The sequence below is a fragment of the Coturnix japonica genome, chromosome 21 (genome assembly GCF_054131305.1).
Source record: "Coturnix japonica strain WE chromosome 21, WE-NBRP24, whole genome shotgun sequence".
Lineage (NCBI taxonomy): Eukaryota > Metazoa > Chordata > Aves > Galliformes > Phasianidae > Coturnix > Coturnix japonica.
The window spans coordinates 10,034,383-10,047,875 of NC_140683.1; the positions used below are offsets into that span (position 1 = coordinate 10,034,383).

The 13,493-nt window shown below is 46.0% G+C and overlaps 1 protein-coding gene across 12 annotated transcripts in view; it reads right to left on the reverse strand.

Annotated features, from left to right (window-relative positions):
• The window catches only part of CACNA1B (calcium voltage-gated channel subunit alpha1 B), a 193,648-nt gene that overhangs the window by 121,049 nt on the left and 59,106 nt on the right, over positions 1-13,493 (reverse strand). For all 12 annotated transcript variants that reach the window (XM_085520974.1, XM_085520970.1, XM_085520971.1 and 9 more), the window contains exon 4: positions 810-901. In XM_085520974.1, the coding sequence (XP_085377100.1) occupies positions 810-901 (92 nt within the window). The remainder of the gene's footprint in view (positions 1-809; positions 902-13,493) is intronic.

The window sequence follows — 13,493 nt, forward strand, 5'->3', positions numbered from 1 at the left end:
GTGCACAAGGCACATCCTGAGCTACCTGAATAAAAAATATATCAGATAATAAAATTACAAAATCAGCTTTTCCCCAAGCCTTGTTTCTCCAGCATCCTTGGATGTGGACAAGGCAAGCACAGAGCATCTCCTTTTTAGATATACATTAGTAAGTAGTGGCTTCCCCAGAGCTAACCAACGACCTGGTCTATGTGGGCATTCAGACTGAAGCCCTGCCTGTGAAAGGATGCTGATTTGGGGAAAATTTGCTGTTAGTGCATAGCATAAAACTTTGTTCATATCTACAGCACTGACATTTTGATCCCAAGGCAGCAGCTGGCCAGAAGGCAAGGAGTTAATGCATCCCCTGAGCTAAGGGGTTTCCTTTCACTGGCTCTTGATAGAGAAGACCTCTCTGTTCCACATCCAGAAATGAAATACACTCCTGACAGCCAACTGTGCAGAGCATCTGGTGAACAAGGACAAAGAATCATAGAATCACAGCATCTCCAAGACTGGAAAAGACCTCCAAGAGCATCCAGTCCAACCGTTCACCTCTCACCAATATTTCCCATTAAACCACATCCTTCAGCACAACATCTAAATGCTTCCTGAACACCTCCAGGGTCAGAGACTCCACCACAACACCCTGCCATGCACCATCAGAATTCAGGAGCACATTGCTACATCAGATGGCTGTACCAAAACTGGGACAGCAAAAACCCAAAGCCTTGAAGGGGAACAACATATTGTTCATAAAAGCACGTTAGAGACACCAAAAAGGACAGAACCAATATGGCTAATGAAGGTGACAGGTTCATGGCACTCACTTGGGATTCCTGACACCAGCTTCAGCGGCCGCAGCACACGAACAGCTCGCAGGGTCCGCAGGTCAAAGTCGGTCCCAGCAGTTGCTAGAATCCTAGAGTTCATGAAGAGAATGAGAGGGGAAAATGGGATTAAATGGTAAAATGGCATTTTTCAGGCTGCTTCAGTTTTTTATACCTGTCATTAATTGGATCTGCTGAAAGCCAACAATTTGTGCGCTCCTCCTGAGCTGCTGAGCTTTACTCAGACATAGGAAAATCCACAACACCTACTTGTTTATGAGGCTGTTTGCATTTAGAGTGAGTCTGGCTCTGGCCCTTGCAGAACAGCACCCTGTACTTAAAGAACATGTGGCATTTTAAGACAGTAAGAGGGAGAGAACCCCCTCAGCTGTGCTAGAAATTACCAGCCAGAACCTTCTGCAATAAATTCAGAGATCCCTCAGGTACCCATGCCTGGTGTTCCATAATATTTAAAGAAGTTTCTGGTTATACAGTTTATCTCTGCAAAATGAATTTTTGCTCGGAGAATCATATTTGAGGAGAACATCCAGAGAGTACGGAGCATTTCCTCTGATACACTCATGTGGCTCTAAGAAGAAATACAGATCCTCAAACAAAATGATCCTTACAGATGGAGTAGTGTCAGAAAACAAAATGGCAATGGTGTTTCAGGGCGCAGTAAAGGAAGAGATATCAGAATAACAGAATCATGGAATCATTAAGAATCATTTAAGATCATCCGATCCAACCATCCATCTATCACCAATATTACTCAGGGATGGGGCATCTACCATCTCACTGTGCAAACTGTGCCAGTGCTTCAGTACCCTCACTGTAAAAAAACTTCCTTACACCCAAGTTCAATCTCTTTTAGTCTGAAATCGTTTCCCATTGTCCATTTCCCTTGCAGCAACACACAGAAACACTCTGAGAGGTGTAGAGCACCCACAACATGCACCCAAGATCAGCCTTCACCTGCCAAGGAGCCATTTTGCTCAATGCCTGATAACGTGTAGCTGAGCTCTCAGCCAAGTGGCCAGCTGCCATAAAAAATGCAAAGAAAATCAGAGTTATACAGAAGGAGACATGCAGTTTTTCTATGTAGTATGTATTATGCAGGATGTCTGGCAAAGTGGGCCATGGAAGACGTGGCCATGGAGGATGAGGCTGTGTTCAGAGCTTCCAGAATAAAAGCCCTGTCCTTGACTTACTGACTGACTTAGTGCTGCTGCCAAGTGTGGGCCAGGGAAGAGCAGGCTCAGCATCACTGTGCGGAAAGGGCCAGACTCAATCAGCAGGAGGTGCTGGAGATCAGGAAAAAGCATGCTGAGATGCTGGATGGCAACAGAGGCAGCAGCAAGCCAGAACCTGAGGAGCAGAGCATCTATTCTATAGGACACCTGTTCCTACATTTCCACGACCTGAAAATTCATGTTACATCAGCTCTATGGGTGCAATCTGAGCAGAAGCAACAGGAGATGATTTAAACCAGGGGCTATTATATTCAGAGACTTTAATATTACTTTCCGTGCTCGTGCCAATGATTTTGCTCCTCTTTTCTCTTCCTTCCATCCTCACAACATAATTGCTCACTCATAAACCTCAGCAGCCAGGGAACCGTGCACACTTCACGCTGAAAGATAATCTTGAACATCCACCTCAGGTGTTGCTGCTAAAAGCACAATTAGTCTCCAGCGAGCTAAGATGGATCTGTGCTGTCATCAGGCAGGTTTGTGCCACAGGCTGAGTGGGGGTGGGGGGGATACTCTGTATGTTCATTAATTTGTTTCTGAGCTCATCAAGGACAAAACAGGAGTGAGTGTGGGACACCATGAAACAGTCCCAGGGAATCAATGGCTGAAGGTCTTCATTCCAGTTCTGTCTTCTTCAGTAGTCTTGGTATTAAAAAAGCAAACTGTGGCAAATCTACCTAGTCAAAACCCCAATTTATTCATTAATTCCTACTCATGCTGTTATTCTCTAGCTAAATAATATAGGGCACACTACCCCCCACCATCTCCTGTAGCTGGAGAGCTGGTCCATGGATCATGTCAAATCTTAGTCTAATCTTGTGATCTGCCCATGCCTACATGGCTGAGCTGTAGCTGCCAAGTTTGTTCATGAATCAACCACTCTGAAAAACCATAAAACCCCAGACAGATTTTGCCTAGAGAGAGAAATACACAGCAGCAAGCTAAACAATGACACTTCCAGTGAAAGAAATGGATGAAGTGGTAAAACAGACAACAGCTTTGGGTCTAAAAGTCCCCATTTTAGACTTGCAGGTAAATGAGGCAGGTGGTAAGAAAGTCCAGGTGGGCACACTGCAGCATCTGCATTTCTCTGTTTGAGTGCAACAATCCCTCAGTGCCATTTGCCTTTGTACAGGCTGGCCATCAGACCTTTCTTCCTCATATGCTGCTGCAGCTCTAGGGATCTGGGCACGCATCCTGCTAGCTCAGCAGTGCCCAGGGCTGGCTGTGTGCTGCTCCTCACTTAGATGCTAACTCGGCTACATACAGCACTGCTCACCACCACCTCCACACTAACAAGCTCTGACATCTGCTCCCAGACACCAGGGCCAAATTTGTGATAAATGCCCAATATCTTTTGTTCTAAGAAAGCCTGGAATCAATTATAAAGAGAGCTCGTTCCTCCGGGTACAGAAGGATGCAAGGAACAGAGGGGAAGTGTCCTTCCTGAACATTATGCTAACATAAATAATTAGCAGTCCGGATCTGGAAGTACCTGGGAGCTCAGTATTTCTATGCACTGGTTCCATCAGACACATTACCACGCGATGCTGCACATTTCAGAGCTGCCCAATATCACTGCTATCCCCTTTTATCACTGTCCATAAATCACACAAGAGATGCTCACCAAAGAACTGGGGCTGGCTACGAGTCCAGCAGCTTCAGTGTGTCTGCTTGCAAGCAGATAACACGAAGCTACAGCAAACAGCAGCAAGATAAAGAACAGAATTATTAACACTTCCAAGCAGGTGTCTCTGCTGGAAAACACTGGTTCTGCTGGAGAAGAAATCACTGGCATAAATATAGGTATTTTTTAATGGAATCTTTTTGTTTACTATAAACCCCAGTCCTAGAAAGTAAGTGGAAAGAGCAATTTTCTTCAGACATCTTATCAGGACAAAAAAGCTCATTCATAAGAACTGAGTCAAACTCTTCAGTGGGATTAGGAAGGAGATTAAATAGTGATGAGACAGCTTTCCTGGAGGGAAAAAGAAGAAAGGGAAAAGATCCAGTTTGCCAGCAGCACAGAAACCGCCTTGTGAAGAGAAATGGCAACCACCAAATTACACCCATGGAATCAACCATGGGGGATAACCGCCAGCCTTGCCATGAACCTGCTGAGCCTTTGAATGAATGGTCTTTGGAAACAAGAATGGCTCCGATGTCCATCCCGCACAGCAAATGGCTCCGCTCTGACTCAGGCACCAGCCCACTATTATCACATTCCTGGACTGATTATTTCAGATGCCGTAGTAGCAACTTGGAAAGGAATCAGCCTTATTTGGGGTCAGAATCAGGCCAAAGGACTCCTGGCTTTCTAAGTTCTAGGCTCTAAACTAAAGGAGCGCTGACACACATATACACCAACAAGTCCAGTGTGAGATCAAACATCTCCATCACTGAACTGAACACTTAAGCAGAACCTCTTCCCCAGCCTTCCTTTAGAGCTCACAGCCTGAGCTGCAGCATGAGCCAAAATGAGATTGTGGGTCCCACTGCCAGCCACGCTTCTCCCAGCTGCAGCACAAAGCTGCATGTGGGCAGGGCTGAGAGCTGCTGGAAAGATGCCCTCCTTCACTCCATTTCATTTCACGGTGTGTACGCTTTATCTTGACTACCAATGACACACAGTCAACACCAGGTCGGAGCTGATAAGTAGATGTGGCATGCTAATTGCACTGATTAATTCATGGCATGAACAGGTCCCACTGTTGGCTCCAGCACTTCGCATGGTGACGTCCCCACCAGCTGTCCCCAGGCTTTTCCATATGGAAGGACCCTGCTTGCCAGATCTCATAGGATGGCCAACACCAACCTCAGCATCCAAATACCTGCATGTCTAAGCTTACTCCTTCCCTTCATAGCACACCTACAACAGCGTATACAACATCACAGCTCTTTCCTTTGTAGGCGTCACTAAATTTACCCACCAGCCTTCCACATACAGAATGCAGCCTGGAAATCAGTGCAACCTCTTTGCACAGCAGACATGCTCCAGAGTCTTAGGAAGAGACACAGCAAAACGAGAGCAGAAATACCACTCCCCTCCCCAAACCACCTGCAACCTATTTTCCCGACTGTAATTCCTGAACCAGGCTCCAGGGAGATAAAAGGGAGAGGAGCATCTGTAGGCACACACTCCTCTGCTATAGTGAGACAGTCTGCAGCCAAGCAGCGTGTGCAGCGCTCAAACAAAAAGAATGAGGTTCTGCAGAGCACAGGGCTGATGGTCTGGCGTCTGCCCAGGATGAAGGGAGATATTCTGGTTACAAGGATGCAATTACTCAAATAAGCCCTTGTTGCTTCTAAGCAGGAAAGACATCAACACACCATGGCACGTAGTATAAAAGGAGGCTCATTTGCTGTAAGCCATGGCAGCTGGCAGGAAAACGCATGTGTCCAAATCATTTTACTGAGCATACACTGGGAAATCTGAGCACAGAGGAGTTAAAGCCATCCTGCACTTCATTGTGTCTGGAAAGTAGGTCATACCTTGAGTCTTGCTAAATTAACATTACAAAGGAGAGATGACTGCTTTCTGTCCTTGGAAATGGGCATCCGAGAATTTTGTTCCTGGCACCAGAGGATGAGAGCAGGAACTGGGAGCCCACAGCACTTTCCTGGCATCCAACAGTCTTTTGGGTATGGGCAGGAAAGCAGAGGGGGTTATCTTAGCAGCTCACGATCATAGAATCATGGGATGGTTGCGTTGGAGGGGACCTTAAGGACCACCTAATTCCAACCTCCTGCTGTAGGCAGGTCTGCCAGCCACCAGGTCAAGGTTTTAAACAGGAGAGGGAGGGAAACGTCAGATTCAACAAAACATTCAAAGTGTTTTTACTTTGTGTCAGAGAAGAAGAAAGCAGCGAAACACCATTTGGGATCATTTGTTCCACTTGTCAAATTCTAAAATGAACTATTCTGACTTCTAATGTGTTTTCCTTTTTAGCAAAAGCAATTCATGTCAAGCCTACAAATATTTTTGACTTGATTTAAAGCTGCCATTTGCCTGAAAGGATTAAAAAAAAAGAAACACAAAACATCCAACCCTGTGTGCATGAAAAATGTCTCTCCAACTTGATGCTGGATTTCAGTAAGTCAGGAGGAGTGTGGCTGTGCTCTCTACTGGGCAAAGGGCAGAGGACAGCTGGTAGGAGGATGGGGGATGTGTTATTTCTGCCAGGTGGGCTAGCAGGGCAGCAAGGACACTGCAGGAGGGAAGAGGTCTGAGTCACTACAAGAGCATCTCAGCCCTCCATCATCACAGGGCCCACCCAGCCTCCTTGCCAGGCTGCCTTGGGAGCGGTGACAAAACCTGCATTGTTTGGAAGCAGAGCCACAACACCCTCCGCATTTGGCCAGTCCCCAGCGATAGCTGTTCAGGAGCTGAGCAGCAAATATCATCACTGTCCAATTACACTGGTGTTGGGGGAAGGAAAAAGGAAAAAAAGAAAACATACAGAAAAGCTGCCAACAGTGAAAGGTTCAGAACAGAGCTCAGCCTTCTCTCCTGGTGCAAGCAGAAGAGAAACAGAGAGCAACATCATTCCATGGACCATCAGTCCATGGCAAGCAGATGAGATGCTGAGCATTTAGTTCACTTGTTCTTTTAGCTAATTACTTAAAGAGTGAATAGGAGCCAACATTGAACTTAAGAGTGGTTGCAGAGCTCACGGTTGTGTCATTATTCCCTAGATACACGTCGAATGCCCCAGGCTGCTGCTCATGTTACACCATCACATCACACCCCAAAGAGTGTGCCAGCTCCCTCCTCACTCGTGCCTTCCTGGACATCTTAGTCTGAATCGATGCTGGAGCTGAATTCAGCCAGACTGTATCACAAATGCTCCTCACGCATTTCACATCCAAATCTTGCTCAGAGCTGAAGCCCAATCAGCATTCACAGTCCAGAAATAAGTAGCCAGGCCCCAAATCCACAAAACTAGATCAATAATTACTAGACCCTTTAAAGAATACTAATTATATTCGAGCAATTTGCATTGACTCCCCAGCTTTTGTAGGCAGCTGGGTCATGTTTCCAAGCTTTAATCTACAAGACATGAAAAATATTTGCTTTCAAGTGAAATCTCCACTATCGTAGGGGTCTTGAAGAGGAAGATTAAAGTAAGGCAACTGATAACAGAAGACCTGTAATGTAATATCCCTTCCTTAGTGCACACCTGATTGCCACTCCCAAAAGATACTGCTTTCCCTCTTTCATAGAATTCTTATCCTTAATTATTATTATTTCCTGTTTTGGCCTGAACTATCACAGCAAATATGTGATGTTGTTCTAAGGAAAACACAGTTTGCCAAGACATCTAAAATATTGTGTATTCCCTCCATCTGCTTCTCCTAAATAAACCCGGGGCCTTATCTAATATAACGAGATGTTGGCAATAATTGCATAGCCATCTGCACCGTGCTTTAAACCTGTTGCAAGCTGGGCTGTGGACACGAGAAAGTCAGAATTTATTCCTTCCATACTGCAAACAGAAATTGTAACTTCCCCCCTTCTGTTTTTTAGGATCATTTCACTATATCAGCTCATCTGTTTGGCGCTTGGGGAACTGTAATTCACAAGTGTGACAGATAAAATCCCTCTTTTCCCTATCTTGCATAGATAAAGCTCAAGATTTGAATCTGGTGAAGGTCAGGACAGTCCCAGATGAGTACTGGGACAGCAGAGCAGCCTGGACAGGTTCTGCCCAGAGTGGTACAACCATGACACAATATATTTCAGTGCTGACTATATAGCGCTCTGCCTATACCTGAGCCCTGCTGGGAAGGACCAACACAGAGCAGACTTTCCCAGAAACCTTGGTGCCTGATTAGGAAGTCTTTTCTGGCTGCCCCCAGCTGCCTGCACTATTGCATGCACGGCTCCATTACCCAAATTTACCAAGGAATTACTCGTGTTATCATCCCAACTCAAGCTGTGTCAGTTGTAAAGTTTAGTTGGGTCTTTTTTAACTTTGTTCCACTGCTAAACGTGAGATATCATACCACTCTTCACAGGTAATACCACAGAAATAGGGATTCCCTAGCAAGAGCAATTGCTGGATCAAGCTGTAGGTGGAAGAGCTGTAGGGATTCAAGGTACTCAAGAGTGTAGAACACCAAAGCTCGTTGGATAGAAAGAACTGGGGTGAAGACCACTTGCTGCCAATGAAATCTAATCACCTGGGTACACCAGGTATACACTGGCATAGCTCCTGCCATCCTCTGCATGCAACAACCACAGGAACCCCCACCAATGCCAACACGCACCATGCCTACAACCACAATCCCTACAAACCCCTTCTTTGCGCCTCTTCCACCCCACACTGCAGTTGCCCGCTCTCTCCCCACTCTCCCTCCCTTTTTCACCCATCACAACATGGTAATCCACTGCCTGAGCCCAACATAACCACACCAAGGGTCAGCAATGCAGATCGGCATTGCCAGGTCACACCAAGCTGATCCAACCAACCTCAGGGGCCAGAGCAATGTCACCGATGCAGAGAAGCGACATCTTTATATCAGGAGAGGGGAATGTGCTTAAATTAATTGGCAGTTTAGATAACGGAGGTTTTCTCTCTCCACTGGGCTGTTAAGAAGGCTGGAACTGCTGCAGATAAAAGCCTGGTAGTATTTCCATCCTGAGCTCAATGTCTCTGGACTGTATAATCCCACCATTAAAAAATATATGCTCTGGGCTGAAACTTGACATAGCAGGTCCCTGTGCAGCAGCAAACATTTGTGCTTTCCAAATTTCCAGGGCAGTCCCATCGGGCCCATTGGGTAGCTACAAGCAAGCAGAGATGGAAGCTGCAGTTTTCCAGATGAAACTGTGCTGGCACAAAGCTTTGCAGATTTGGGGTTTCATTTCATTGCACTGACCACGCAGGCAAGTTTGCCTGCAGCTTATGAAATACAAGCAGGACTGGGTGCTCATCAGCACCACTGATTTGCTGCAGCAAGTGACACAAAGGCAGATCTGAATTATGGGGCAGGAGAGAGAGATCTAGGGGGGATTTCTCAGCTGCAGAAGAGGCAAAGAAGCATCCTGCAACCCACAGCAGCTTTCTGACAAGGCAGTGCAATAAGAATATAGCACAGAAGACTTTGGGATGCAGGCCAACAGCATCAAATGCTTTTTGTTGATACAGCCCATTGCTGTGAAATGGTCCAGAAATCCCTCCTAGCTTCTCAGCACCAGAGTTAAGTGTCTAGTTAGGAGATAAATCACCTCAGCAGCCAATAGAGAAGAGGTGTAAGTAGCAAAAAGGAAACCAAAAGCAGAGCTGGCAATTTCTGCCATCCCAGATGCCTGGATCAGGTTTACTAAGGAGTAGCAAGAGTGGCTTTAACACCTGACCCGAGTTTAATCACCAAGTGAGCAAGGAGAGCCGAGTCCCTGCTTCATCTCATGCTTCTATTTTCTCTTTATAATACACCTCGTGTGCATTTTTAGGAAGAGGAACGCTGCACATTTGACTGGGTCCCAGCCCTTATCTCTGCCCATTGTTCTCCCAGCAGACTGTCGTCTAGACAGCGTTAAGCTCCAACTGGGGAAGGTGCAGGAGGAGCAGCGTGGTTTCCAGTGTAAGCATTTCTGACATTTGCTTAGTCATCCCATTCCCTCCTGGTTGGTGTCTGAGTGATTCCTGGCTCCAGTAGCCCTGGAAACTACGAGAAGAGGCAGCTCCAGATGCGCATGTGGCAGCTCCAGGTGTGGACTGTCACTACGAGGTGTCACTGGGGGGGATGTGGGACTTGTCACCCCTTACTAAATCCATGCTGCCACCCGGGGGACTCTGCAGTGTAACTCCTACAATAAGAGCAGCCACAGCAAAGTGCAAATAGGTGGCATCTTAGAGACAATAACTCAAGCAAATCAAGAGGAGTTGTTGGTCCTTCAAAAAAACACTCAGAAAAGAGGGTTTCTGAGCAGAAAAATACCCTTTTTTTTCCACCCCAAAAATAATAATAATAAAAAAAAAAAACTATGTTGTTAGAGAAACATCAATTTCAGTTGTCCAGAGGGAAATAACAAACCATTTTGATTTCATTTTGCCTTCAAATACGACTTCAGATTGTATTTTTATTTGGTTGTTTCTAACTGCAATGATATTGTAAAGCTGGCTGAAAGTAGGCGCTGCCACTTAAAATCAGGCTGAACTCTCCCAGGGGAAGCTCTGCATTTTGAAAGAAAACTTTGGGAACCAGGAATTTTCCTCTGATATTTCTCACTGGGGAAAAGCCTGAATTTCTCAGCAGCCATCCTGCAAGGCTGGAGAAAGGCAGCCTTCACCTGAAGCAGCTCGTACTGCCTTCCCATTGGGATGCGGTGAGATTTTGAGCATCTGGGATGGAAGCAGACATTGGGTGCGAATGCGGCTTTGTGACAAGGAAAAGCTTGCTTCAGAAGGAACAAGCATATCAGGACACATCCTCCTTCTAGAAGGCAAGACCATGCAGGACACAGATCTCCAACATAAGAGGCTAAGTGAGGCTGTGGGAGGAGGAAAAAAGCAAGGGAGCAAAGAGAGGGGATGGAGAATGCCAAGCAACATCAATTTGCTTGGGTTTGCCAAGAGCGCAGGTGGAGCTGGAGTGATAAAGTTTGCATCTGGGTTTTGCAGATGACTCAATTTACAGGCTGGGGTAGAGAGAATCTGGCATTTTATCCCAGGTCCCACACTGCTGCAAAAAACTAAAGGAGCATTTCAGCCTGAAACCTCCCAGAATCAGCCATGGAGATGTAGACACAATCAGCATGCATCTCCCCAGGGCACACAGGTAACCCCTTCCCACTGCATCAGAAACAGCCCAGAGCTCTGCTCACTGCCAGCAAACAGCTTTTTCACTATGATCTGAGTGCATAGATAAAGACATACAACTCTAATCCCTACTTCTGTACCTCCTGTAGAACCTGAAACAGCCTGGTTTGATTGTACTAAGAGTTCAGCTCCCACTGTATCCCCTTCCCTGGCCCAGCTGCAGGAGGGAAGTTGTCTTTCTCCTTACATTTTGCTCTCTTGTTCCAACTTTCCCCCTCGTTACACGAATGAGACAGCAGAATTTTAATGCTTCTTATGTTTGGTGATAGGTAACAGTGAGCGGTACCACTCTGACTTTTTCAGCACTTTGCCATCTCATCAGCTGTTCAGAACTGCTTTTCCCTATTATACACATCAGGGATGGAGGCGAGTAGAACAGCAACACAGAGGACTGAAAAAATACCTTTTCTATTGGGTTAATCCATTCTATAGAAGCTGCCAGTAGAGAATATGGAAAGCAGGAGGCTGACACCAGTCCTTGTTAAGTGTCCCCATAGCAAGCTATGTCAGCATGGCACAAGAGCCTCAGTAGGGAAATTGCTTTGGATCAATCAGAGCAGGCCTCTGTGCTGCAGATTCAGAGCCCAATTCACTTCAACCACAGATGGGACTACCTCCAAACACAATCCCTCCTGCAGAATGTTGCACCTTCCTTGGAGATGCTTCAACAGCCCAAAGGGTTCCTCCTCCTCTTCTAAAAATCACCCCATTCCCCAAATGCCAAACATGAAATCCCCTCTAATAAATTCCTCTCCACTGCAAGGAGAAAGCAGCTCTGCCTGCCACAGGCAAGCTATAACCTAGTAAATTTTAATCCTTGCCTGTTATTGTGCTACCACTAGAAGTACACGGATTGAGATAAAAGGCTCACCAGCCCAACCATAATTATATTAGAAAGGTAATTATCTCCTCTCCCACCCAACTCTGTGCTTTCTTTCTATAACGAAGTTTCCAGCTAATGTCTGTAGCGACAGGGCCAGCCGCCACGAAACCGCCGGGAAATGTAAAAGCTAATTGACTGTTTAGTGCATGAGAAGCAGTGGATGAAGGCTGTGGAGGAGAGAAAGGGGAGGGAGAGCCCTGAACCAGAGCCCATCAGAGCTCCTGGCTGCTGTTGCTGCTCTCTCAGCACCCAGGAGCAAACAGATTTCTTTGTTTCAAAGCACTTGCCCCATAGATCTCACTCTTTTGTATGGTTTACGAACTGTCACAGAGGTTAGAGATGTGTTTTAAAAAGACATTTTCATCCCGTACAGGTTGACTTTGTAATTGAGGAGAGTGGCTGCTCTCCCATCCTCACCAAACTTTGCTGTGCTGTTGGATGGATCAGGCAGGTTATAAGTGACAAGGGAAACTGAGGCACAAAGAATGCAAGATTATCATAGAATCATTAAGGTTGGAAAAGTCCTCTAAGGTCACCCAGTCCAACTATCCACCCACCAGCAATACTGCCCACTAAACCATGTTCCTAAGTGCCACATCTAATGGCGCTATGGGTACCCCAAGCCTTCATCCACATGCAGCTCTGCTTCATCCAAACTGTCTACAGCAATTTGGGCCGCAGCTGCCTCTGTCCTCACTCATGTTTCAAAGTATGGAAGTAACATGAGGGCTCTTCTCCAGCAGATAAGAAGTTATCTGGGACTGAATGAGCTAAATATAATTCTAAACAAGCACGTGTTGTACAGATCACAACATGAAGATGTTGGCTGTCACGCATTGCATCCATTGTTTCACAGAAGTTTCTTTGTGTTTTGTACCATTGCTGAGTAGAATAAAATTACCATTTAAGATGCTTAATTGTACCAATTATAATCTTATGTGGAACATTTTGAAAAATTACTATCTTTTACCAATGCGTAACTGACCAAATGGTGCCTCCCCTATGGAACAGCCACCAGCTTTTCTTCTAGCAATCCAAATTACAAGGTTACAGCTTTTTGCAACACTCCCAACAGGACTGGGTCCCACCCAACACATCAGCTTCAGCTGTCACATGCCACTGCAGAAGAGGGTATATTTTTCCCCCCCTTAAATGACGAATGCTGCCCTCATCACTTGGAAAAGCTTTCAGTCAGTGGCCAAACGCGCATTGGTTTGGCAAGGACAAAAGTTCGGCATATCTGGACTACTGCTCCGCGCTGCCAGGGCTCCATTTGTAATATGGACCTAAACTATCCCAAAACTTTGGTCTCTGCTTTAAAAACCACTCAACACCTCCCAGTGCAACAGAAGAAGCAGCACAGGCAGCCAGCTCTTGAAACTGGCTGGAAAGTGGCCTTCCCATCAGCTACACACAAAGATGGGACAATTGGGAGTGGAGATTTGGCTGGAGACAATGTTTTATTGCCTTCAGACTTCCAGCTTGTAAACAGCTCTCCCTACATAACTGCTGAGTGCAGCTGGATGGATCTGGATGCAGCAGAGGAGAAGTAAAGGCAGATAAAATCAGTTGTGCAATCCAATGACAAGTTCTTCTAACGCAGCAATTTAGAGACCTTGTGTGCTTACAGAATCCTTCATTTATCTAGAAATCTGTCCCACTCATCATCTCCAGGGGTGCACCAACAGTAGTGTAGGAACAGCAGAACTCATTTGGGCAGTGC